Below are 25,189 nucleotides of genomic sequence, written 5' to 3' on the forward strand. Positions count from 1 at the left end.
TATATATATAATATAAAAAAGAAAACATTTTGTAGAGTGTGACATTTAAGTAATTTTCTACTCTCTGTACTGGTTTCATTATTGGCACATGCAACAAATCTACAACAACACAGCAGTTTAAATGAGCCATTCAGAATGTGCTCTAGGGGTTATTTGTTATGTTTTAGTTATTTTATTCATTGATATTTACTCTATTGTTTTTTATCATCCTTTCGTATTTGTATTATTGTATTTCAGGATCCTTTAAATATTTTTCAACTCTCTTTGTGTTTTCTTCTACCTTTTATTTTGTACCACAGTGCCACCTTTTGGCTTTAGACTGATATATCAGAACAGGATAAAACATCCTTATCTTTACAAGATATCACTTGAAAACAATATTAACATTGATGTAAATACACTACAGTTGTGGACTCCCATTCACGCATATTTACCGCAATCGAAGTTCATCCTGCATTTACTTATGCAATTCAAATCCTAGAAGTGCAAAAATGGTCCTTAATGTGGTTCTGCCTCAACATATCACAGGTGGGAACCTGTGTATCCCCCACCAATAATCAAAACAAACAAGTACCATTTTGTGCAATATTGTGGTAGGCATTGGCCCAATTTTAAACACAAGCTTTAAATGTGAGTTTAAAACAGTTTAATGAGATAAAACGATAAAAGCAGCATTACATACCTCAGAATATGACACATGAAAGTACAAAGTTCTTTTATTAAAATCACTTCTAACATTTTCAGACCATAAGCCACAGTGACTGATTTTGCCAAGCAGGGAGTGTTCCTCAATATCAAACATAAAGGGTCAATACAAATGTTGCTCCAGGATCATCAACGATGTCCTACTTGGCGAAATCATAAGTCATTGATTATCCACACATGAGATTACAATGTTAGACAGTAGTAGTCACACCGATATAAAAATGGCTGATAATTGATTAATGCAATGTGTAAAATATCCAGGTCAGTTAATACATTTTCTAAATGTAGTCTTATGTTCCTAAATGCCAAGTCTGTGACCAATTCTCAACGAAAACTGGTAGCTATTTCTCATTCCCATCCTTATTGGACTGGTTGCATTTCTTGTAATCTTCTAATAGCATGGTACAATATCCAACTACACACAGTTCATCATATAATGAATGGAAATGGGTTCTTTTTTATTAATTCCTTTCATGACGGCTTTACCGCCTGTCCACTTCTCATCTGTGCTGTTTTATTATCTGTAATGTATCTCTTTTGTGTGTCTTATTGCCTCTTTCCCTCACACTTTCATCAACTCTCCTAAACCACTGGAATCTCAACTAGTTTTTTCTTCAGAGTTCAACACGAAGTACCAAATGTTTAATCTCTTCATGTTGGCATCTGACAAATTTGGCAAACTTTTAGAATTTGCTCCAAAATACTGTTGGTTTGATTGGTTGTAGAGCCTTTAACATCAACAACAACAGAAGTGGAAAATTGTTGATAAAGTTTATTTTGCTATCCTAATTATGCACAATTAGTTTAGTTGCATTTATTAATTGTATTTAGTAGGGATGTGCATGAATACTCAAGTGCTCTGGTACTCGGACGTGGCAGCAATGATCGATCATGAAAACGATGATCGATGGTAATCATGTATGATGCGACTTTTCACTTTATTAGAAAATTAGTGACAATTACCTGACAACTAAACACATTTTTTTTTTAATTTTTTAATTTTGAGGGGTACGTTGATTGTCATAGACATCCCATAGCAACCAAACTGATATACGACGCTGCAATGCTATCGTTGCGACAATCAAAAGAGTAACCGTGTTTTAAACACCTATCTCTGCAAGTGTTTGCTAAACATGATTTATCATCATTTAATGTAAGAACTTTGACTTGGTAATGGATATTATTTAACAAAAAGTGAATGTTTGTCAATGTGGCAGGGCGGAGGGCGGGGCCGGGTCGTGATTGTACACATCCGGTCCCGTATTAGGCTAATCAAGCCTCCCAAGAGGGATAAAGGTCGACTGCAGGGGATTGTGCGGGAGAGAGAGATAGTTTACGGACATGTCCGTCATGTGTGTGTTTGTCTTTTGTTTAAGTCTTATTTTAAACTATTATTTATATTGACAAGCCGGTTCTCGCCTCCTCCTTTCCATTGATCTCTTTACAGTCAATGACTGTAAACCTCCCTGCCCTAGGCGCCGACATGTTTGCGTGATGTAACACACACCTGCATCTCAACGAAATGGGGAGTATATTATTTTTGTACAAGTTTCCAAGTAAGATGTCTGACATAAAATGTCATTCCGCTGCACTATACCCAGTTGAAAGGTGGAAATTCGGACTCTCCGAGTTGAATGAATGCTTCATGAATCATCACAGCAACAACAATAAGGAGCATCGTGGCTTTCCCCACAGGAGCGAACACTGGCACGAGTGTGGCAGTGGACTCAACACGCTGTAGCAGCGCATTTACAGCAGGCGAGTGTTTCAAACAGCAAGACAGAGCGCAGCTAAATTGAACCGAATGCAGCTTAACACTCATATTAAAAATGTGATGGTTATGGCGTCTCCTGTTAAGCCAACCAAGATTTGAAAATAGATGGTTCAGACAGTCACAAAAAACTGGTGCGCACTTACTAAGATTATTTCAGTAACCAGAAGAAAGAACAGAGAGACGCGTGTTGTGCACATTCTTTCATTGAGTTGGGCACCGAATCTTCACATGATGACAAAATATGATCTTTTGTACATTTTGTAACAGATTATTTTATAACAACGTATAATAATCAATAGACGGTTGTGGCAGGGCGGAGGGCGTGGCCGGGTCATGAGATTATAATTAAAATATTTTTTATATTGTCAAGCTCCTTTCTATTAATCCCTTTACACTGGTGCCGAAATCCGGGTAGATCGGAGGCATTCCTCCGGCCCCTGGCGGACGGAACGCCCCGCCGCATTTTTTGTGGATAGTAGGGGTCTCCCCCGCCCCTGGCAGCGGTAACCGCTCCAGGCAGTTGGTTGGGAGCCCCTCCTCCCCTCGCGGTCGGTGACCGATCATCTGCTTCCAGGCGGCCAGGCTCCTCCTTTCTCTGGAGGATGGCCGAGGCTGCTCCTTTCGAGTGGATGGTAGCGGCGAGAACTAGACTATGAAGCATCCCTCCTCCTTCCATGTTTCGGCACCAGTTCAAAGGGATTAAAGGGAAAGGAGGAGGCGAGAACCGGCTTGACGAACACACACAGGTGTCAGACAGCTGCCCGTAAATCTCTCTCTGTGTCACACTGCCGTCTTCGGTCGGACTTTATCCCTCTAGAGGGATAATTAGCCTGATTAGGGGCCGGGTGTGCAGTATCACGACACGGCCCTGCCCTCCGCCCTGCCACAACGATACACTGGAACAACAAGACGCAATGCAGTGGCCAAAGACATTTGTCAGAAATGTTATTATATATATTGATATACTAATATATGTTACGTGCATGTCGTTGCCCCTCGAGTACTCGATGTATACAAAATGACCAAGATGCCCATTTAGCATTGTTTTTCTCTGCTGTCTGTGACAGAACAGACATGCAACCCATTTTTGGGTTGTGATCCGCCAGTTAAGAACCACTGCTCTAAACGAACTCATTCTACAGGCTGGTGCTTACCATTGTTATGCGTGGCCTGCAATCCTGTATGTGATGGTTGACGACAACTGAACTCTTCGTGATAGGGCTGTAAATAGTCTGCCCTTTCCCTGTCTTGCATGTGACATCATTTCCTGTTCTACTCTTTGACACCTCCTGACATTTTTTCCCCTCTATATTTATTGTACTGTACTCACCATTAACTTCACTGGCAGCTTTGTAATTGAGTGAGTGTGATGGTGCAAGATCATCATGTACGGTGAGGTTTGATAAACGTGTTTCATCTCCGCTACTAGTATTTCTCTTCCTGTTGACATCTTTTGATCTGGGTGAACTAAACTGGATTTCCTCATAGATGCGCTGCTCTAGTTTCGATTGATCAGAAGCGCACATCAATTGATTGTCAGATGTCGTGGTTGTTTGATTAATTTGAGTGTCTGGTTGTTGATTGGGTAGGCCTACTTCTTTTAGGTTTATGGAGCCTTTTCCATTAGTTTGATTAAGTTTTGCCATTATGAACGTGTTTTCCTCCACATCTGGCTCCTGTGAAACACTTGTTGGGTGTACAGGTTCAGACAAAATACTTTGTCCAGATGATGAGATGTTTTCAATTATTTGGCTGGCAAGTGTTTGATTGGATTCTTGGTCTGATTGTTGGTGTTCCACTGAAGGGATAGATACTTGAGGTTTTGGATCATGAACGCAGGCCGGGACTGACTCGCACCATTGTTTATTTGACAGAATACGTTCTGATTTCAGATTAGTGGAGACGGAAAACTTTTGACGGTCAGAACTTCTATTCTTTTTTTGAGGTTTGCTTGTGTGATTGTTTCCCTGATGTCCCTTAAATACAGTGAGAGTTGAAATGTGATTAATAGAGTGACTCTCTATAACAATGATGTCATTGGAAGGTGATTGGTGTGATGTCACATCCTCCAGTTCAGTGTGGACTCTTGCATCATCACTCTGCGGCATCACTGAGTTGACCGGCAGTTTGCTGTTGTTTTGGGTTTTGCGACTGTCACCTCTGTAGCCATTGCTCATATGTAGAACAGCCGAATCTAAGAGAAGAATGAGAACAATTATTGGCCAATCTTTCATCTCAGAAGTATATAATAAAAATACAGTATGTATATGAAAAACACCAGATACAAAGGGTGTTTACAAAATACCCTTTGTAAACACCACTGATTGCACCAGTTGATGAATAAAGCTGAAATTCCTTTCATATAGTTATTTTTTATAGTTCAAACAATGTTTAATTGGAAAGGTTTGACATTATTACAAACATTATTAACATTACTTCACATACTTCAAAAATAAATGCATTAAAACACAGGAAACTGAAATTGTTATCGAGAGGGAAATTATTTAAGTATATGTATTTAACAGTGATCATTTTTTTTTTATTGTTTAGTGTTGGAAGACTTCCTATCCCAGCTTAATATATGGACAATACTTTAAGTAAGCCACTAGTAGGTTGATTACCCCCAAAAGTGTAAACAATGTGGCTCTGTGGTGCTTTCAAATCATTGCTCTGTTTGTTTGAGTGTCCCAATTAGCCTGTTATAGAAAGTGAGTTTGGGGCATGAACTGTTTTCCAACCAATGGGAGAAAGCAGGGCTGGACTGGTAATCTGGCATACCAGGCATTTTGCTAATGGGCCGGTGCACTTTTGGGCCGATCAGGAGCGGAATGTCCATCGGGAGAACCGAGCTGGCCGGTGGTTCGGCCGCGAAACGTGCCAAATGGGCCATGATAAGCAACAACGTTATGCAGAACAGACCACAAAACGTCGCCGCGATATGCAGAAACAGCCCTGGGAGAAAGTAATTATTTTTGCAATGCCATTCGAAGATGCTAGTGGTGCAGAAATTACACACTTTGAGAAATGATCAACACTTAAAATGTGGCTGAATTATTAAGACTCCACATTTAAAGGACGTAGCCTATTCTCTGTTTTGACAGACTGAGACCAGAACTGCTGCCAAGTCAAAATGAACAGAGATCTGTAATGTGTTTTTGTCACCAGTCACCCCTTCAAACTTGTACCTGACGTGTACTTCTTGATGTCTGTCTCTTTTTCATTGGCCGTAATGAGTTTCAGCGGATGAATATCTTCTATGAAGTTCTCTCTGGCTGCACTGAAAGAAAGAAAAGAAGAAAAGATGTTTTTCAGAAGAAGAGTGGAGCCGTTCTTGTTGGAGGAAATTGTCATTTTGAGACAACACCTTAACCAGATTAAATTATGACCTTACTCATGAGCTAAAATAAAGATTAAAAGGCTCAACATAAAGCTGGAGAACTTAAGCAGCACAAAACCAAAAGCAGAAAAATGCAGCAGTGAAGCCAGACTCTGTGCAATTTTAATAACAGTACAAGTTGGATGTATGTAAGCAAGTCTGTCTGTTAGAAAAGCTAGTATTTGCCAAAACTGAAATGTTTACAGGCGCCTGTGCTGACTGTGTAGATGCTCATACCTCAAAACTCTGTGCTCCGTTTGTCTGAGTTTAGTTTCTCGCTTCTGATTGGTCACGGCAGGTTCACAGTCAGATTCAGAGTTTGTTAGGCTTAAGGCTCCAGGCTCGAGCTGCAACATGCATTCATGCACACATGCACATAAACATTTCTATTTATAATGATTGCACTTTGTTTCAATTTTAACTACATTTCCCAGCAGGCAGTGTGCAACTTATCACCTGACTCGGACCCATCCAACATGGTGCTCAATGCAGCACCAATTCAAGACTTTTGGATGTTGTAGAATGAATGTGAAGGCTACTGTAATCTCACACATTGTGCAGAATATATATATATATATATATATATATGAATTGTAGAATTGCTATATTTAGAGATAAATGACTCTACCTCATGCTGTTGGTATGCCCAGCCCTTCCTTTCAGACATTGTAGAAAGTTCCTTATCTTTGGCCCGACTGTTGGGATTTTGTGCCGATTGCTTTTGAGGCCTCTCCTCTGAAATATCTGCCCAGTGGATATTTCTGTTCTTATCAGCCATCTCATGCAACATTCTGCTTGGTTTCTTTGGAGTGCTCCTCTTGCTATTCTTGAGTCCTGACTGCTGGGAGATTTGCAGGTCAGGAGGGGGGTCCTCTACGAAAATTCGCTCAGCAATTAATGCTGTTGGAAGAGTAGTCGTCAAAACACGCGTCAAATGCAGCGGTTCATGCAGGGATTCGGTGGCGTCATGTTCAGTGGTTGTTCTGCTCTCATGGGCAGAGCTCTCTTGGGGCCATCTCTTACAGCTCTGGGGAGTTTTCATAAAGTCCTGATGCTGCATCTCCTTTAACAGAAGAAAAATATATCATCTTTTCATAGGCAGCAGAATGTATAACTCTTTTCCCATCTCTTCGGTGACTGCAAGATGTGAATTCTCTTGTAAATAATGCACTCCTAAACTCCTCACTCCCATCCGGGTCACTGCACCATTGTAACCAGCCCTGTCTCCAGCATGGGAGGCGGGTGTGCTAACCAGGAGGCTAAAGGCTATAGCCTCTAGCATCAGTCGCTAGTGCACCTCTTGAGGTCTGGAGAGTGAGGTTTACACAATGCAGAGCTATCTACCAGCTGGCTCCCATTACACTCACCCCCCTAAACCTCACTCCCATCCGTGTCACGGCACCATTGTAACCGGCCCTGCTCGCCCCGCTCCGAACGGGACTCAACAAGGAGGCTAGAGGCTAAAGGCTACAGCGCCTAGCATCAGTCGCTAGTGCACCTCTTGAGGTCAGGAGAGTGAGGTTTACACAATGCACAGCTATCTACCAGCTGGCTCCTGATACATGCGCATGCAAAAAAATGCAAGAAGCATGGCCCTTTATAATGTCCATGTACGGTCTTACCCATGTTTCACCATCAGACAGCAATTCTTCACAAAACTTCCCATCACCTTTGAAGGACTGTAATGTGAATGTTGTATAATGTAACATGTATCTTTAACAATGCTATCAAAGTGGATAGCAGGCACAACAACGCCGCTACAACATGGGCCGCCATCTTGATTGTTATGGGTTTAATGGATCACATGACTGTGTCACATGACAACTACGTCAGCGTATTAGAACTACGTCTCAGTTTTCCCTGTCCACACTACAATACAATGGGAAGGCAGTGTACAGGTGTACAATCTTTGGTCAGGTACTTGTATGTTGGAGGGGAGGGAACGTTGATCGTTTCGCAGTCAGTCCAGGAAGTAGGATCAGAAGTTTCTGAGGTGACTTGTGGAAAATCTAGCACCCCCTTCTTAAACCCAGCCATTTTTGAAAACACTCAGTGGCGCTATATTACACGCTTCAGCTTTAAGTGTCCAAATACTTTTTGGGGACACTGTATTCATTCTTATTCATGCAAGGTTGCTGCGGTAAAAATGCATCTCAGAACATAAATCTATTGTATGTAAAGATCTGTGTTCTGTCGTGACTCATTACCATGTTGTGAGCTCCTAACTCGCCCTCAAAGTAGGAAACTGGCTGGGGAACTGTGCAAGAGAGAGAGAGAAAACTATTAGCATGTACGCACATGAATGCACATTCACACAGACAAACACGTACAGTATACTCACCTCCCTGTGTCTGTAGACCCAGTAAGCCCATAAAGCGGCTCTTGTTTACTCGGAGACCGCACAAGATATCCTCCATCATCCAGAGTTGCCTCTGTGCCTGACACTGCTCCTGTGACAGAACAGGGTATGATCACAGCCATTCTCTCAGGTAAGAATTAGCAGAAAGAAGAAACATAAACCGAGAAGATGAATCAAATAAACTTTTAAGCAAAAAAGGCATACAAAAATTACCAAAGCTCTCATCTATTATTTATGCAAAGATTGCAAATGCACTGTCCCATTGAACATACTTATAATGCACTCTTGCACTGCTGTGGCAAACCTCAGTACTCAAGGGTGTGTGCAAATATGTATATTTGAGACATACACAAAACCGCAAAATACACAATATTTGCTCCAAAATACTTGGAAACTGAAAATGCCTTTATCAGTTAAGTAGTCATGGTTATTAGACATTGTAAAGTGTGTGTGTGTGTGTGTGTGTGTGTGTGTGTGTGTGTGTGTGTGTGTGTGTGTGTGTGTGTGTGTGTACTGTATGCTACCTGTGGCGTTCCGAAGTGAAGAATGTGCTGTAAATGTGAATAGAAAACAGACAGCTCGCTCTCCATTCGCTCATAATCACTCCACGATCTTTCCATCTCCTGATGAAAAGAGAAATCCAGTAAGACGGGTAGAGAAGTCATTTATAAGTTAATGAACAGTTTTCATTTTCTATAAAAAAGCAAGAATCTCTCTGTCTTCCAAATGTAGGTATGTTATGAATGGTGTACTTCCTCCTGCTGTGCACAGTATGCACATTTTCTGCATGCATGAAATACCCAGATGACCATATTTTGTTTCCAAAAGAATACTGGGTAACACTGTCTATGAAGCCCATATTTATAATGCATCGTAAAGGCATTATAATGTATTAGTAATGTCTCTTAATACACCATAATATGTTATAACTTTTGTTATAACAACAATTATAATACATTGCAATACTCACCTATTCACAGTTGTACTTAAAGCCCTATTCGGACAGGAGTAATTTTTCTGACATACTGTATGTCCCTAAAGTAATTATTACTGTGGACGTCTGTAATATTTATAGTTGATAAGCAAAGTCTGTAAAAATCCCAGAGATGGGCGTGGCTATTGCATTTACACACTGTTGCCATGCCTAACTGACCTATTAGAAAATCCATAATGTGCTGATTATGCTGGAGTTGTGGTGGTGTAGTGGGCTAAAGCACATAACCGGTAATCAGAAGGTTGCTGGTTCGATCCTCACTGCCACCACCATTGTGTCCTTGAGCAAGGCACTTAACTCCAGGTTGCGAGAGAGAGAAAACAAATAAACTCCCAAGAATAAAAACTAAAATTGTACTGATTCTATTCTGGACTCTATTCAATAAACTTTAATGTTTGTGCATCTTATTTGGAGACTTGTTTTATAAATAACTTCCATTATATAAGTTTGACTTGTAATGTGTGTTACAAGTTTATGTTACGGCTGTTTATAAGAAGATATTGCTTTTGTAACTTCACTTAAAGCAGTCAAAGAACACTTATAATATCATCACATCATAAAGACTTTTAACTGTTTTTACTATACAGCATTTATACAAAGAACTTTATTCATTTCTTCTGCATTCAAATGGAATGTTTCTTCTGTTATAATGCATTTATACTGAAGTATTACTATTACTATAATATGGATGTCTTATAATGTATTTTAACTGTATTTATAATGATTTATGAGAAAAAAAAGATTCAACTTTATTGTCATTGTGCAGAGTACAGGTACAGAGCCAATGAAATGCAGTTGTTATCGCATATCCCAACTAAGCTGGGGTCAGAGCGCAGGGTCAGCCATGAAACAGCGCCCCTGGAGCAGATAGGCTCAAGGGCCCAACAGTGGTATCTCGGCAGTGCTGGGGCTTGAACCCCTAACCTTTCGGTCAGTAACCCAAAGCCTTAACCGCTGAGCCACCACTGGCCAAAGTGTATTATAAATGGATTTATAGTGTCTTTACTCTGCATTATCAATATGGGCTTCATAGTAAGTGTTACACCATGTCCTAACCAGATGTGTAGGCTATATGTGTATTTATCCCTATACGCAGCTTCAGTGAGAAAATGAGTTGCGTTCGATAAACACACTGTTCTGTCTGCGATTTCTCTGATTTCTAAATTTTTATGTCAATTATCCTCTTTTTAGTGTATGAATATCCTTCCTTTTGACTTTCCATTGCCGAATGAACTGGGAGCATATATCAACGTTCATTTTAACATCTCTTTCTTGACCCATTATTTCAAAATAAAAAATGCAAAGTAACCATATTTTGCCTTTCACTGAATATAACACAATATAATATAGTGAGGTTGCACTAGCAACTATGTTATGTGCTATTTAAAAAAAAATCCAGTATATTCTGTGTAGTATGCAGAAAGTAGTACGCTCGTATTCCAATCTGAAACACACACACACAAACATGCTACAGTACCAGTGACACGTCACATATTCTGGCTCTCAGTGTGACCAGTTCCTCTTGAAGCAAAGCCTTCTGGGACACTTTTTGTTCTCCATGAAATTCGTCCTCCATCTCCAGCCATCTCATTTCTAAAGTATACTCTACACTTTTCTACAGAAATAAATGGAAGATGGATTAGAGAGCAGGTAGGAATATATTTAATGTCATCATCCTGTTTTCCTGTTTGTTCATGGGTCCTTTGTGTGACTGACCTTATCTGCCTGTAACTGAGCCATTTGCATAGAAAGTGACTGCAGTACTTTATCACAACCACACAAACGAGTGAGCACCACCTGAGAGAGAGAGAGAGAGAGAGAGAGAGAGAGAGAGAAGTTAAACGTCATGGTTACTAATGTAACCTCCGTTCCCTGATGGAGGGGACGAGACGTTGTGTCGATGTAGTGACACTAGTGGTCGTGAGCAGTAATTCTGACTGGCCTCAGAGGTGCCAAACCTGCCAGAAAGACACTATGCCCAGTGGTCGTGATAACGACGGCCGTGGACAGCCCAGAATAGGGCCCAGGAAGTTTGGAAATTGCTCTTTTCTGCAGAAAGTGGGTACAGCAGCCGGCAAAATCAAAAGAAAAGGGAAATAAGGACTCTCCACCTGGCCCTCCACCGGGGAAGGAGTGGTCTTCATACCAGCTCCTGAAGTGCAGATTCCGGACTTCCTGGGCAGCCCACCTCAGGGGCGCTTCATAGCCTTCCACAGGTTCTTGGCGGCTGGACATGAGACGGGTGGTGTCTGCTTCCTGTGGGTGGCTGTACACCGAGTTCGGCCCACTGGGGTGGGGGGACGCCCTTGGCGACAAGCAGATGGGGTGCGGGATCTTGAGCTGTGCCGGGGCAGGATGTGTTGAATAGCCTCCATCTGCTTCCTCACTGTTGAAAACTGCCAGGTGAAGTCTCCGATGGTGTCGCCAAACAGGGAGATGGGGGCGTCAGGAATTAAACCTTGTCGGCCTCTCTCGACTCGACCAGGTTGAGCCAAATTGCAGTGGAGAGGCTCCCAATGAAGTCCCCAGATCGCCCCCAGTGCTAACCGACTCTGCCTCATACCCGTAGGTAGAAGGACCGAGTCGGGGAGCCGCTGGGGTGGCTTTCCCTCTGACGAAGGAAAGATGAGACCGCAACGTAGCTATGGTCACACTCTCACAATGAAGGCATGAACCATCCACGAACGCCGTCTCAGCGTGGGTAGCACCCATCGCCTTCAGAAGCAGAGAGATCGTGACCGCAACCAGGAATAACACACAAACGAAAAGGCATCTTGAAAAAGACGCTTTCGTAAGTGCTCTCTTTTAGAGAAAATATACTGTTTTATTCAATTTAGAAAATATAGTCTTTCACTGCTGAAGCACCCAGGGGTGTTTCGCTGCACAACACCAGTGTGAGAGGGGGAGAACCGCTGCAATGCGCCATAGAAACCAACAGCTCGTAAGAGCTAGAGATGAATGGCTGGCAGAGTAATTCATCTCAGTGAAATACAACCACTCAGCTCTGAAGAAGAAGTGTGAATGAGTGGTTGAATTCCAGGTCCTTATATATACCTGTATGTCCGGGGGATCGGCATGCAAATTCCACACGCCAATTTTCATTGGCCTTTTCTCAAAGATCAGAGATGTCTGGGCTCCCAGGAGCGGTCCCTAGTGTCCCTACATCGACACAACGTTGAGTGAGTTACAGAAGGGGAACAAAAGTTCCAGGCTTCGACACTGCCAAGTATTTTTTCTCTGCACAACACACACACACACACACACACACACATGCACATATTACAGTGCACTTACATCTGTATCATTTTCTAGATCTCTGATTGGCTGTATTTCCCTTTCCATGAGGATATCAGATTGCCCTGTCTGAAACAAAGAATTCAATGGTTGTTGTTTCGTGAAGATCAAAGATCATTGAAATGGATGGATGTCTAAATGTGTCTATATGATTGTGAGACTTGTACAGGATGTATTTGCAAACTGAAATGAACTACCCGATTATTCCTGGAAGCCACATCCAACCCAAGAAAGCCATTATTTACACTTCTCAGTCTCTATATCTTTACCCAACAAACATTGAAACAAATCAGCTCGATTGAAAAGTGAAAATGTGAGTTTTATAAGAACTATATGCTAAATTTCCAAGAAACCGTTTTGAATTTACACTCGCCAAGAACTTCATTAGGAACACCCGTGCACCTACTTATTCATGCGATTATCTAATCAGCCAATCATGTGGCAGCGGTGCAGTGTTTAAAATCATGCCGATATGGGTCAGGAGCTTCAGTTAATGTTCACATCAACCATCAGAATGGGGAAAAAATGTGATCTCAGTGATTTGGACCGTGGCATGATTGTTGGTGCCAGACGGGCTGGTTTGAGTATTTCTGGGATTTTCACGCACAAGAGTCTCTAGAATTTACTCAGAATGACGGCGAAAACAAAAAACATCCAGTCAGCGGCAGTTCTGCATACGGAAAGACCTTGTTAATGAGAGATGTCAACGGAAAATGGCCAGACTGATTCGAGCTGACAGAAAGTCTACAGTAACTCAGATATCCGCTCTGTACAATTGTAGTGAGCAGAATAGCGTCTCAGAATGCACAACTTGAGGCAGATGGGCGACAACATGAAAAGATCACGTTGGGCACTTTATTAGGACCATAATGTTCCTAATAAAGTGCTCGGTGAGTGTATATACAGAACACTACCAATTCAAACTTTGGACTGGTAGGTAATTGTGCCAATTTTGACCGATTTAGGACATAACTTTATTATTAGAAATTCAATTACCTTGCACATTGTCACATGTTCTGATGTTTGATAGTTAGAGCAGTAGCACAGTGAACATGCCTGAAACTCAAATACACAGTTCTGGTAAAAGGTGTATTGAAGTGCAGGTATTTACAATATAGTTGATAAAGTTGATGTTTTTAATTTTCACCTTGTCAGGTAGATGTCCTCTCTCTGAGGCCACTGTGTAGATACAGGGTGACAGGGGAGAATTTGAGTAATTATCCAGTGGCCAAACATCTGATCTGCTCGTAAAACCGTGATACTGTGACCCATACTGAAATGGAGGAAGCGTTCCCAAGGATGCTTTCGGAAATAAGAAGGAAAGATGCTCCTCATCTGCATTTTTTAAATTCGGAATGCCCTCGGTATCCTCAGAAGCTCTGACAGAGACAGAAATAAATGCCATCACATTTCACACCTTGAGGGAGGCAGTTGGCACATTCCTGACGCAGGATCATTGTGAAACCTCTCGGTTCATTTACTGTACCTCTGTCTAGTCTCGTGTCTTCCCCTCAGTTCTGGCGTCATCTGGTGTTGATCAAGCAGACTTGGTTCTGTCTGAACCCTGGTCAATTTCGTTGCAATCTGGGCATACCTCTCTGGAAATGTTGCCGTGTGCTGGAGCTCCATAGTTTCAGTGTCACCCCTCATCTGAGTGAAGTCCTGAAAACTGGCACAGCGTCTAGGGAAGAAGACATGTAAAAAGTGTGTAATGCAAAGCAAACTGAACCAAAAACATTTTATCTGCAAAAGAGCATTGACATGGCTGTTTCACCTGTTGATGAAGTCATCAGCTTCCATGCTTGCTGATTGGCTGAGAGCCCTGACCCAGCCCAACATGTCCTCCTGAGTATCAGCACTAAGAATATATGGGCGCATCCCCTGATGGACAACCTGCATGTACACACATACACATGTTGCTGCCGTATAAGACGAACATACTGTATGTACTTGTACCAAAAGGGAGCCACAGAGGTTTTATTCTCACTGCAGAGAAATTCTGATTACAGTAATTTAGACCCAACTGTTCAAACTTCAAGTTTCATGTGTCTAGACCGAATTATTTTCTTGTTCAGACTGCAGTCGCTTTTACTGGCATGTCCATATGCACGGAAGCCCTGAACCGCAAGGTGGAGAAAAAAAAATTATGGTTGAAAGAAATTAATAAATATTGTCTCAGTTCCTTCCTGAGTCTTAAATTTTTTTCTCTCTTCCAAATGTTTTTTTTCTCTCTTCAAAAAAAATGCATGCGGTACCAACATTGGCCACCAGGTGCCACTATAAGTAAACATGTTTTATTATGCTTTTGATGCTTTCTCTGCTGCTATATAGTTGAATAATACATTTATTATTTATTTAAGGGTTTGCAAACCTTAATCAAGACAAAATCAGGTTACATATGTTTGATATGGCATTCGTTATTTTTTTGTTTGAAATTGTTGGTCTTTCTAAACACTCGTATGCCGTTTGCTCAGTGTTACATGGTGGAAGTGAAGGAATGTATCTAGGAAAACTGGAAACATGGGGAAATTATTATTATGTCTGTCCTTTTGATGTGTTAGGGGTACATCTGGTAATGTTAATATTGTTGCTGTAAGTAATCTAATTTCTTAACAAAAAGATCATTTATAAATAAATCAATTATAAGTGCAAAAAATATACTTTATAAATACATTGTAGCCTATATGCATCGTTGGCATATGTAACACCTGGAGTTATTTTTTTGTTTGAAATTTTTGGTCTGTCTAAACATGAGCTAGACAGTTACACCGATGTAAAATGCTCATCCCAAACAAATTGGTGAGGGGTAAGGAATCACCTACAGTAGGCCTATCACTCCTCGTGTTCCGCCGGGAGGGAGATTTTTATTCCAATCTATATTTGATAAAATAATGGTCTAATTTAACATTTTGTGGTTTTAATTATTAGTAGTTTAGCAACTTGATTCATTCACACAAGAAATTAACTCAATACAATATGTAAACATATGAATTATTTCTCCTTTTACATTTCATTTTGAGAAACCGGGCGGAAAATGCATTAATGTGATACAATTATGTTTAAAAACATATTTTTATTAAAAGTCTCTTTCAATCCCTGAAAATATCTCTCAATATATATCTCCATTGCAGTCATCCGGTTGAATATGCGTTTTTACTGACTCATGCATTAACATTATGAACCCCAAACACCTGAGAATGAAGTTGCTGAACTACTAACATTAAAGCATTAAAGAATTAAAAGCATAATATAACATGTTTACTGATAGTGGCACCTGGTGGCCAAGGTTGGTACCGCATGCATTTTTTTGAAGAGAGAAAAAAATGATTTTTTGAAGAGAATTATTTTTTTAGGAAGAGTGAAAAAGAGTGAAGGAAATGAGACACTATACATATAATAATTTTTTTCTCGCCATTATTTAATTTTTTTTCCACCTTGCGCTTCAGGGCTTCCATACATATTAGTAATCATAGTAACTAGGGATGTGCGTGAGTAATTGATTAATCGAGTACTCGAACACTACTGGAATATTGAAATTAGATTTTCTTTTGTGCCGTTTCCTTTGCCTGTCATGGGCAACAAAATCTGGGTTTCCATCAACTTATTTTTATGCACATTTTGGGATATCACGTAAAAATGACTGGTTGGAAACACCAAGATGCAAATAAAATCTCCAAAAGGCACAAAACGTATATGCTCGCTTGAGGTGGATCCATTTTTTTATTCAATGAGAAGAAATGTGCATTACACACGTTGTTTGTTTACAAAAGGATGAAGACGTCACATTGTGATGTCACTTTTGTCTTTACGGGATTGTCCCGGAATGTGTGTGAATGAACAAATTCTGCAGTCTCAGAACAGTTGCCGGAATGACTTTTCCCGAGATTATTCCCGGGAACTCTGTGTGAATGGGGCTAAGGAGGAATGCACACACATAACGTTCCCAGAACTGTGTGACTCGTTGTTGCTTCCAGTGTACTGTCTGTGTGTTTTAAACCGCATATGTTGTACTAATTAAATAGTCACAGTGGCTCCAATTTCATTGGAAGTGACAATTTTGTTCTTTTAAATTCATGGGATGGAAACGAGGCTTTATTCGCAAATTGTTTTCACGATATTCAAGACTTTCGTATGAATTAAATTAACAACTTGGAAGGAAACTAAAGAAACTACCTCTCACCTTGCATATGCACTTGCTTATGACAAAGGTCTTCTTGTCACAACACCTGGTGTAACAACCCATAGCATATTGGATCTGGCTAAAAAACTAAAGGGATTTGCAAAGGATAGCTGTTAAAATAAAATGCTCACCTTGAATGCATATTTACGGTTCCTGCACTCTCTAGGGGAGCAGTACAGAATCTTGTAGCTGGGAAGAGGAATACTGCCCAGCACGGACTCTTCTCTACTGTCTGCAAGTCAGAAAACAGGTGGAGAGGGTAATGACAAGAAAATTATCCTATCAATGACAAAGGGGCAGATTCACTAAACAGCTGCGCCACTTTTGCAAGGTGGTATTTCAGCACCAATACCTGCGTCTTATTCTCAAACTACCCGCAATCACATACAGCGGGCTCAATCAGCGGCCTTCAATATTTTAGAATTTAGAAGAAAATGTGATTGGTGCTTGCTCGTGCAAAACTCGCTGCCATGATGTTGGAGTTGACAACATCTTTCCCAGTATTAGCTCAGCCATTGCTACGTTTATTGCAGTTACTATGGTGTGCTAGATGGTTCTGAGTTAGCACATTGATATGCAGTTGCTTGGGTGTAAATGCATAACATAAAAGTTTGTTTTTTACCTTTATAATAATACAGGCAGTAATTAGAGAGAACAAACCATCTTCTCTTCCATAACTTCAACCCAGTGCTGTCCTAAAGAGAGAGAGACAGTGACGGTTATGATTACATTGCATGTAAGATTGCAGTGAATTACCCATGTGTTTGTGAGAGGCATGTAAAATACCCTAAAGAAACCAAATTATATAAAATCATAAAATGTCATTAGTTGACTGAAATAATCTGTTTAATTGGGGATGCAAATTAAGTCACTTATTACTATAACAATACATTTAAAAACTGTAGTATTAACTGGTGATATACATCAATATCTGGTGTTACAGCCTGAAATTGAACAAGGTTGAAATGTACAACAAAAGGAGCGTTCAGTTTAGTTCCCTAAATGTTTGTGTTTGCGTGACTGAAATCATGTTACCCTCTTGTAGAGCCATCCTCTGATGACCACAGGGCAGTTCGGGTCTCTCTTAACTGCTTGACACCTCTTTCCAAATGTCTGCACCTTTTCAGGAAACTGCACAAATATAATCAGCATTGGTCATTGTGCATGTTTGTGCATGACTCACATGGGAGGGTTGGCCATCGGGAGTTTCTCGGCTTTTCCCGCTGGGGCGGTGTGCCACTAGCAGGCTGATGCATGATATATACAGTCTATATATATACTGTATATACACACTGGTGGCCAAAGTTTGTAATAATGTGCAGATTTTGCTGTTTTGGAAGGAAATTGGTACTTTAATTCACCAAAGTGGCATTCAACTGATCACAAAGTATAATCAGGACATTACTGATGTAAAAAACAGCACTATCACTATTTAATGAAAGTCATATTTGATCAAATCTAGACAGCAGCATCACTCCAACAACTTATCCTCGAGTAATCATGATAAAATGCTAATTTGGTACTTGAAAATCACTTGCATTATATCAAATACAGCTGAAAGATATTTGGTTCTTTAAATGAAGCTTAACGTTGTATTTGTGTTTGTTTTTGAGTTGCCACAGTATGCAATAGACTGGCATGTCTTAAGGTCAATATCAGGTCAAAAATGTCCAAAAAAAAGAAACAGCTTTCTCTAGAAACTCATCAGTCAATCATTATTTTGAGTAATGAAGGCGATACAATGCTTGAAAAAACTGAAGATTTCATACAAAGGTGTAACTAAAGTCTTCAAAGCACAACTGTCTCTAACAAGGACAGAAAGAGACGTGGAAGACCAGATGTGCAACTAAACAAGAGGATAAGTACATCAGAGTCTCTAGTTTGAGAAATAGACGCCTCACATGTCCTCCGCTGACAGCTTCATTGAATTCTACCCGCTCAACACCAGTTTCATGTACAACCAGTTTCATGTTCATGTTAGATGGTAAAGTCTTTGAATGGAATAGGGCATGTGGATGATCACTTCTGAATGGAACGCACCCTAAATGAGGTTGTGTGTCTTTGTCATAATCATTTCAATGTGTCATCAATTACATCAATCAGTGGCTCACAGCATGGATCAATCTACTCTATTTATGTGCAACACTCATAAATACTGTAAATCAATGATGATAAATTAAACTACAGCTACTAATAATAGATATAACAAATATTCAGTGTGTTCAGTGGGCCGCAAGAATCCTTAAATTCCTGGTAAAATTGTGTCTCCTAACCTGAACCTGATGACTTACCTTGTCTCTAACTGGCAGAAAGGAAACTGTGGTATTGCTGGACGCCTGACTCATTCTGTCCTGATCGTCCATCCTTGAGAGAGAATGGAGAGACGGAGAACGAATGAACCATCAAACCAAAAATAAAACACAGTAAATATGCCAACAATGAAAAATGGCTTCAAAAGTTTTTTGATCGTTCATCCAAATGTTTTCTCTGCATCTGAGTGTAGTTGAGCCAAGCAGCCAAACCTGTCAAACACAGGACAGGTCATTGTCTAAGGAACTTGATTTTAAAATGTTTAGTTACTTTCAGAGGTGGGTAGAGTAGCCAAAAACTGTCCTCAAGTAAAAGTACAATTACCTTAAAAAAAAGTATAACTCAAGTAGAAGTAAAAGTGCTAACATAAATAATTACTTGAGTACTCTTTTAATTGGAGTATTTCTTATTCTTGCTCAAGCATTGAGTAACTTGTTACTTTCACAAATGACATAATGGATGTTAACTCCCTAACATTCCATTACATGCACATTTAACACGTATAACCAAATTATTATTATTATTATTAATGGAAATTAGTCATGCATACTATTCGGTCATCATACAATCACAAGTCACTATTTACTTTCAGCTGAATGTGTTTATATATAAAAATATATATAATGTGTATATCTATATACATCTATATATATATATATCTATATATCTATATATATATATATATATATATATATATATATATAACCACATGGTTATGCAATATATAATACATTTTTGAGTTGAATTTCCAGCAATATTTATTATGGTTTAGTCATCCGTTGTGTGTAGATATTCCTCATTGTAGGTATTCTGACAACTATTGTTTCTTTCCAATGAATGCCCCCCCCCCCCCCCTGCCCCCCATTAAAAATTAAATTTCATTATCATCATCATACATACATATTTTCCATGTCATTCCTTTGGTCCCACTGACATTCTTGAGGCATTTGTTATTTTTTCAGAATAACAGCACTATTGTTCAAATGCAAAGTAGATTTTTACAATTTATGAAGCAGATATGACTGCCGCTTGTCACCACAATGTTTGGATGTTCTGGGTGGTCGCCAGAGGCCTGTTGCAAGAAGCCAGTTGAATAAACTCCGACTTTTAGAGTAAGTTTCAGGTTGACAAAAACAGATAGATCCAAACTGGTTTAGATTGGGTTTGGTGATCTCAAGACGCTCGTTACAAATGTTTTCTGTCAACTCTGAGTTTGATCTGAAGTTCATAATTAATGTATGCCATGAACAGCCATGCGTGATGCTTGGAGAGAGTTAGTGTGGATTACTTCTTTATCGGACATGCAAATCATGCTGTATTTTTTGCAAGATCATTCTGAAAATATGAAGATTGTGATTTCTGTTATCATTTGTGTCATTGTGCGCAAACGGTGCAGGATGATTTACGTGACAGGTACTCTAGCTCTACGTATTACGGTAGTAATACAGAAGGAATAGCAAGGCCCACTTATATGGCATGCAAACAACAGTGTACAGTAAATCACAACATGTATTAGTTCAGAAGTCAACACATGCACCTCCACAAATAAAGTACTAACCAAGCTTGTGGATTTCAGCTAGTAAAGGGCTCCAGATGTGGTAGATATTCTTACAAATTTCATAGAAAATCTCAAGAAGTCTTACGGACCCTACTGCGTGATCGTTCTATTCTGGGTCAGCTATCCCATAATTTAGAGTGACACATAGCAGCTGTGTTGCCCTGGACACTGGATAGTTTGAATGATTACGTGAATGAGAGAGAGAGAGAGAGAGAGAGAGAGAGAGTAAAAGTGGATAAAACTAATGTGGAAAAACACACAAATAAATCCTGTTTACTGTAAAAATTGCAAAACAGTAAATTATTTACTGTATAAATTTTTTTTGGTATGTAATTCAATGTAAAACAATTGAGGGTTCAGTGCAAATTAAGCTCAATCGACAGCATTTGTGACATCATACTGATTACCACAAAAATGTATTTAGACTCGTCCCTTCATTTCGTTTAAAAAAAGCATAATATAGAAAATAAGCAAAAATAAGTGAGGCACTTACAATGGAAGTGAATGGGGCAATTTTTGGAGGGTTTAAAGGCAGAAATGTTAAACTTATAATTTCATAAAAGCACTTACACTAATTCTTCTGTTAAAACTTGTATTACTTGAGCTGTTAAGTTGTTTAAATCATAATTTTTATGGTCATTTTAAGGTTTTAGGGTTTATGTTGTTACATCTTCATGGCAACAAAACACCGAACCGGTTAGTAAGTGATTTTATCACACTAAACTCCAACAAACACATACTGTTTACATCTTGTGGCTATACTTTTGAAGAAGTATTTTAACGTTAAAATTGGTCCCATTCACGTCCATTGTAAGTGCCTCACTGTAACCCAGATTCTTTGCTTTTCGGGACGAGTCAAAATTCATTTTTGCCACGAATGCTGTCGATGAAGCTGATTTTGTATTGAACCAAGAATATTCCTTTTAAGACGTTGCGGGATTGAATTATCATTAAAACTTTTTCTGTACGAAAAACAAAATTTTAACAATCTTTTTTGGTGAAAGCACATGTATTGTTGTCTTAAATATAATATAGGTTTTCTGCAAATTAATTTATACTTTTTACTTGCTAAAAACATTCTCCTAGCATTTTACAGCAAAATGATGTGTGTTGTCTTTGTCTCTAATATAGCCAATTATATTAGCCAATTAACCCTTTAAGCTCTGAAGGTGTTTTTAAAGATTTCCTGTTTCAGTGGCATATTTAATGATATAGATTATGATCAATTCTGAGATTCTCAGCCTAAGAAACTGATCAAAAAATGTACCCAACATTTTTTTATATTATTTGTCTTATTTGACATTATATATCTCTGGTGGTAAATTAAGTTGCCTCTGATAAACTGCTTTTGTTTTGTTCCCAATCGTGTCAACTGTATCTGAGAGAAATGTTGTGTTGATGCAACAGAGCAATCAAAAGTTATAACATTACAAATATAATTTATCATTTTAATAGGCTATCTAAAAGCCTCTCCAAACAAATCAAACATACTGTAAGTGTACATAAGAACTAATTACACATGCAAACACATCAGTGCATAAAGGTATGCATAGCATGCTGTGTCTTGGGATTACTCCGCCCTGGTTTGCCTGGTTATCTCTCTGAGTATTACTTGACTGTGCTCACCTGTTCCTCTGTTTACCTTCCCTTTATATTCACCTTGTGTTGGTCTAATCTTCACCGGTTCATTGTCCATTCTGCCTTTGTCTTGTTGGTCAGTTTAGCACTGGTTTCTGCCCCAGATTGGGTTCCAGTGATTTCTGTTTTATTTTATTTCCTTTTGTTCATTTATTCAGTTGTTTATGTTAGTGTTTTCCCAGCCAGGTTCGCTTTAGTTTGGGTTTCTGTTGTTTTTGTTTCATTTCTGGTCTGTGACTGGGTTGATCTGTCCATGAACGTGACAGCAGACATGATTTATAGTCAGGGCTTGACATTAACTTGACCAACTGTGGCTAGTGGTATTCCAAAGTCACTAGCCACTCAAAATCCCCCATCCCACCAAAAGAGATAAAGGTAACTGGAGACTGTAAATGCATGCATTATTTGAGTAGTTTATTTAAACAAGAAAAATGAGTTCAACAGGACACAAGCCTAATGAATAAATTCATCTTAAGGCAAACGTGAGCAGTTAGAACTGGAGTAGAATAGAACAAGGGGGAAACTTGGTCAATAATTTGTCCATGGAAGTCCAGATTTCAACCCGAAAGTTTTACATTGTTCTTCCATTTTTTTTAATAGTGGCATTTGAATAATAAAGGCCGTAACCACAGGTGTCTTGACAGAATGGCTTGACAATGCCATGGCTAGGCTAATGTAGATAGTCTTCTTATAAAATAAACTATAGGGTAGTTTTTGATATGAAAAACTAAGCATGTTTAGAAACCTTTAACTATAACTTTTAGCTGTTAATAATGTCATGGCTGTCTAGCAGTTTCAGAGGTTTGACTTCGTATGCAGCTTTATACTAAAATGTTATCTTTATTCAAATGGGTCTTATAAGTTCTATAGTCTCTAAAGCACTGAATGAGAGATGAATACAATAAATAAATATTCAGCTAAGGCTACCCGCCAAAGTGGTTAATGAGTGACCCAACCTATCCGCATTTGGTGGGTGTTATTGGCAAGCCCTGATTTTAGAAATGAGATTTCACAGAATGAGTGCCTTGTGACTCAATCGGTCTGCATCATTGAGTCTGCGTCATGTATTTGGCGCCATCTCCTGGTGGCCATATGTAACATTGTGCTTCTTGTGGATTATCTAATGATCTTTGCATCTGATTACCTGTGTGTGGGCTTGTTTGAAAGATAATCACCAGCTCTAAGTAAGGATATGTGATATTTTATGTTCCGTTTATTTTTCATGAAGTCATAAGCGAAAACGCGGCATATAAGCAATGCAACATAATTGTCAAAGACATATAATAGGATATTACTTGCTATATTTTTGTCTGTGAGTAAAGCAAATAGGCTGGTTGTTTTCTACTCTTTGAGAGCTTTCCAACAACATATGACACATGCATATTTGATGAGATTGATGTTTTATTGATTGCAATAAAATGTGCATAAAAAATGATCAAAACGGAACATTTCTGATTTTTTGTGCCAATTTCAAAGTATTTGTTACGATTTGGTGATAATGCACACATGCATTGGAAAGTTGAGCTTCTAAGCTTTTAAACAATACCTATTTTGTATTGGTCAAGACTGTAGTCTTATAGTTAGTTAGCAAGTATTTTTTTCCCATCCGAGCTTTTAACAGGCTTCGTTGTAAATTGTAAATAGTTGACTCACCTTAACTTAGTTATCTTTTTACTTTGACTCAGTAAAGTAACATTATATCAATTACAATATCATTTTCTTTCAACTTAAGTTTTGTTGATACAACTAAATAATCTATTGACACGACTGTAATTAATGTGGACTATTTGGTCAAATAACTTGGGTATAGTTAGTTTAAATACAGTAAATGATCAGTATAATTTTCTGTATAACATGTACCATTTGTACAGTGTATAGAGGAAGAGCTGGAATGCATTAATACTTAGAAACATTGCATAGTCTTGGTGTAGGAGTGTGTGTGTGCGTCTGAGCAATAGTTACACAATGTCTGTTGTGCACTGCACATACAAATGGAGCTTGTGCAAAACAAAGCATGAATTGTTAAAGGCCTCATGAAAAAAAAACACAAACAGTGTCTCATTGAGTAATGCTTACTGGTGCTCTCGACAGGATGATGACAGTATTTCAGGCATTTAAGGTTAAATTATGAATTTTAAGGGCATTTTGGGGTTAGATATGATTGTCTGATGTATAAGAATGTGTTTTGAGGTTAGATATATATACATTAAGGTTATATCCCAAACTACCAGAGAAGTGCAACACAAGTTCAGGGTCTTCAAGAAAACATATAATCATGCATTGAGAAACACTGTTAAAGATGCTGGAAGCATGACCCACACAACAACGGTAAAAACAAGTGTTTAACAATAAATAGAGCAATACTACAAATACAAAATCCAAAGGAACACGATATCAAGTCCACTTACCTTATAGATGATGAATGAAAATAAAGTACACAAATTTGTTGTACCTGGTTTGTTTTCTGAACCCAACAGCAACTTCCAGCGCCATGCCGCTTGATGCATCTCTCCTCGTCTTTCTGTCATTCAGTGCAGACACACAAACTCTGCGGAGGCTGAAATCTCTTTCATTCCTTCAACACTGAATCCTCTGTTTTCCCGGTTCACTCTCAGCTTTCACTCACTTTTTTTGTCTTTTGATGTCTTTTTGATGCAGTTAGAAGCTTAATTTCTCTTTGCTGGAAATAAAAACACACATGTGTGATCTCAATTATATTTCAATGTAATATCTGAAAAAAAGTATTTTGCTTAAGTTTCCTATTATAATTTCTTTTTAATTTTTACTCCCGAGAAAAAGATGGCAGAAGGTATTTACACTAAGTAAGGGATAATGTACAGTCATCTGGTTGATACCTCAAAATAAACCCAGACAGGGTGATCAGGACCCCGACATGAAGCTTATTACACTTCTACTAACCAGATAAATGGACATAAAATATTGATTTGCGTTAAAATTATGGAATGTGAGAAAAATGAAAAAAATCGCTGAATAGCTGAAC

The 25,189-nt window shown here is 39.0% G+C and overlaps 1 protein-coding gene across 5 annotated transcripts; it reads right to left on the reverse strand.

The window, feature by feature from the left end:
• Nucleotides 1-636: 636 nt before the first annotated feature.
• si:ch211-234p6.5 (pleckstrin homology domain-containing family A member 7) lies at nucleotides 637-24,703 on the reverse strand. Of its 5 annotated transcripts, none has more exons than XM_052113405.1 (19): nucleotides 24,641-24,703; nucleotides 18,974-19,046; nucleotides 17,718-17,813; nucleotides 17,305-17,377; nucleotides 16,814-16,914; nucleotides 14,277-14,395; nucleotides 13,989-14,183; nucleotides 13,650-13,881; nucleotides 13,499-13,558; nucleotides 12,503-12,571; nucleotides 10,925-11,005; nucleotides 10,686-10,823; nucleotides 8,739-8,837; nucleotides 8,197-8,305; nucleotides 8,063-8,112; nucleotides 6,484-6,918; nucleotides 6,093-6,202; nucleotides 5,665-5,756; nucleotides 637-4,673 (listed from the first exon to the last, which is right to left on the reverse strand). In XM_052113405.1, the coding sequence occupies exons 1-19, from the start codon at nucleotides 24,679-24,681 to the stop codon at nucleotides 3,616-3,618; spliced, it is 3,231 nt and encodes a 1,076-aa protein (XP_051969365.1). In that variant the 5' UTR covers nucleotides 24,682-24,703; the 3' UTR covers nucleotides 637-3,615. The 5 variants fall into 5 exon arrangements, with proteins under 5 accessions (XP_051969365.1, XP_051969366.1, XP_051969367.1 ...); XM_052113406.1 differs by lacking the exon at nucleotides 24,641-24,703 and adding an exon at nucleotides 20,551-20,664; XM_052113407.1 differs by lacking the exon at nucleotides 13,499-13,558.
• Nucleotides 24,704-25,189: the final 486 nt, after the last annotated feature.

This window comes from Xyrauchen texanus, chromosome 41, assembly GCF_025860055.1.
Source record: "Xyrauchen texanus isolate HMW12.3.18 chromosome 41, RBS_HiC_50CHRs, whole genome shotgun sequence".
NCBI classification, from domain to species: domain Eukaryota; kingdom Metazoa; phylum Chordata; class Actinopteri; order Cypriniformes; family Catostomidae; genus Xyrauchen; species Xyrauchen texanus.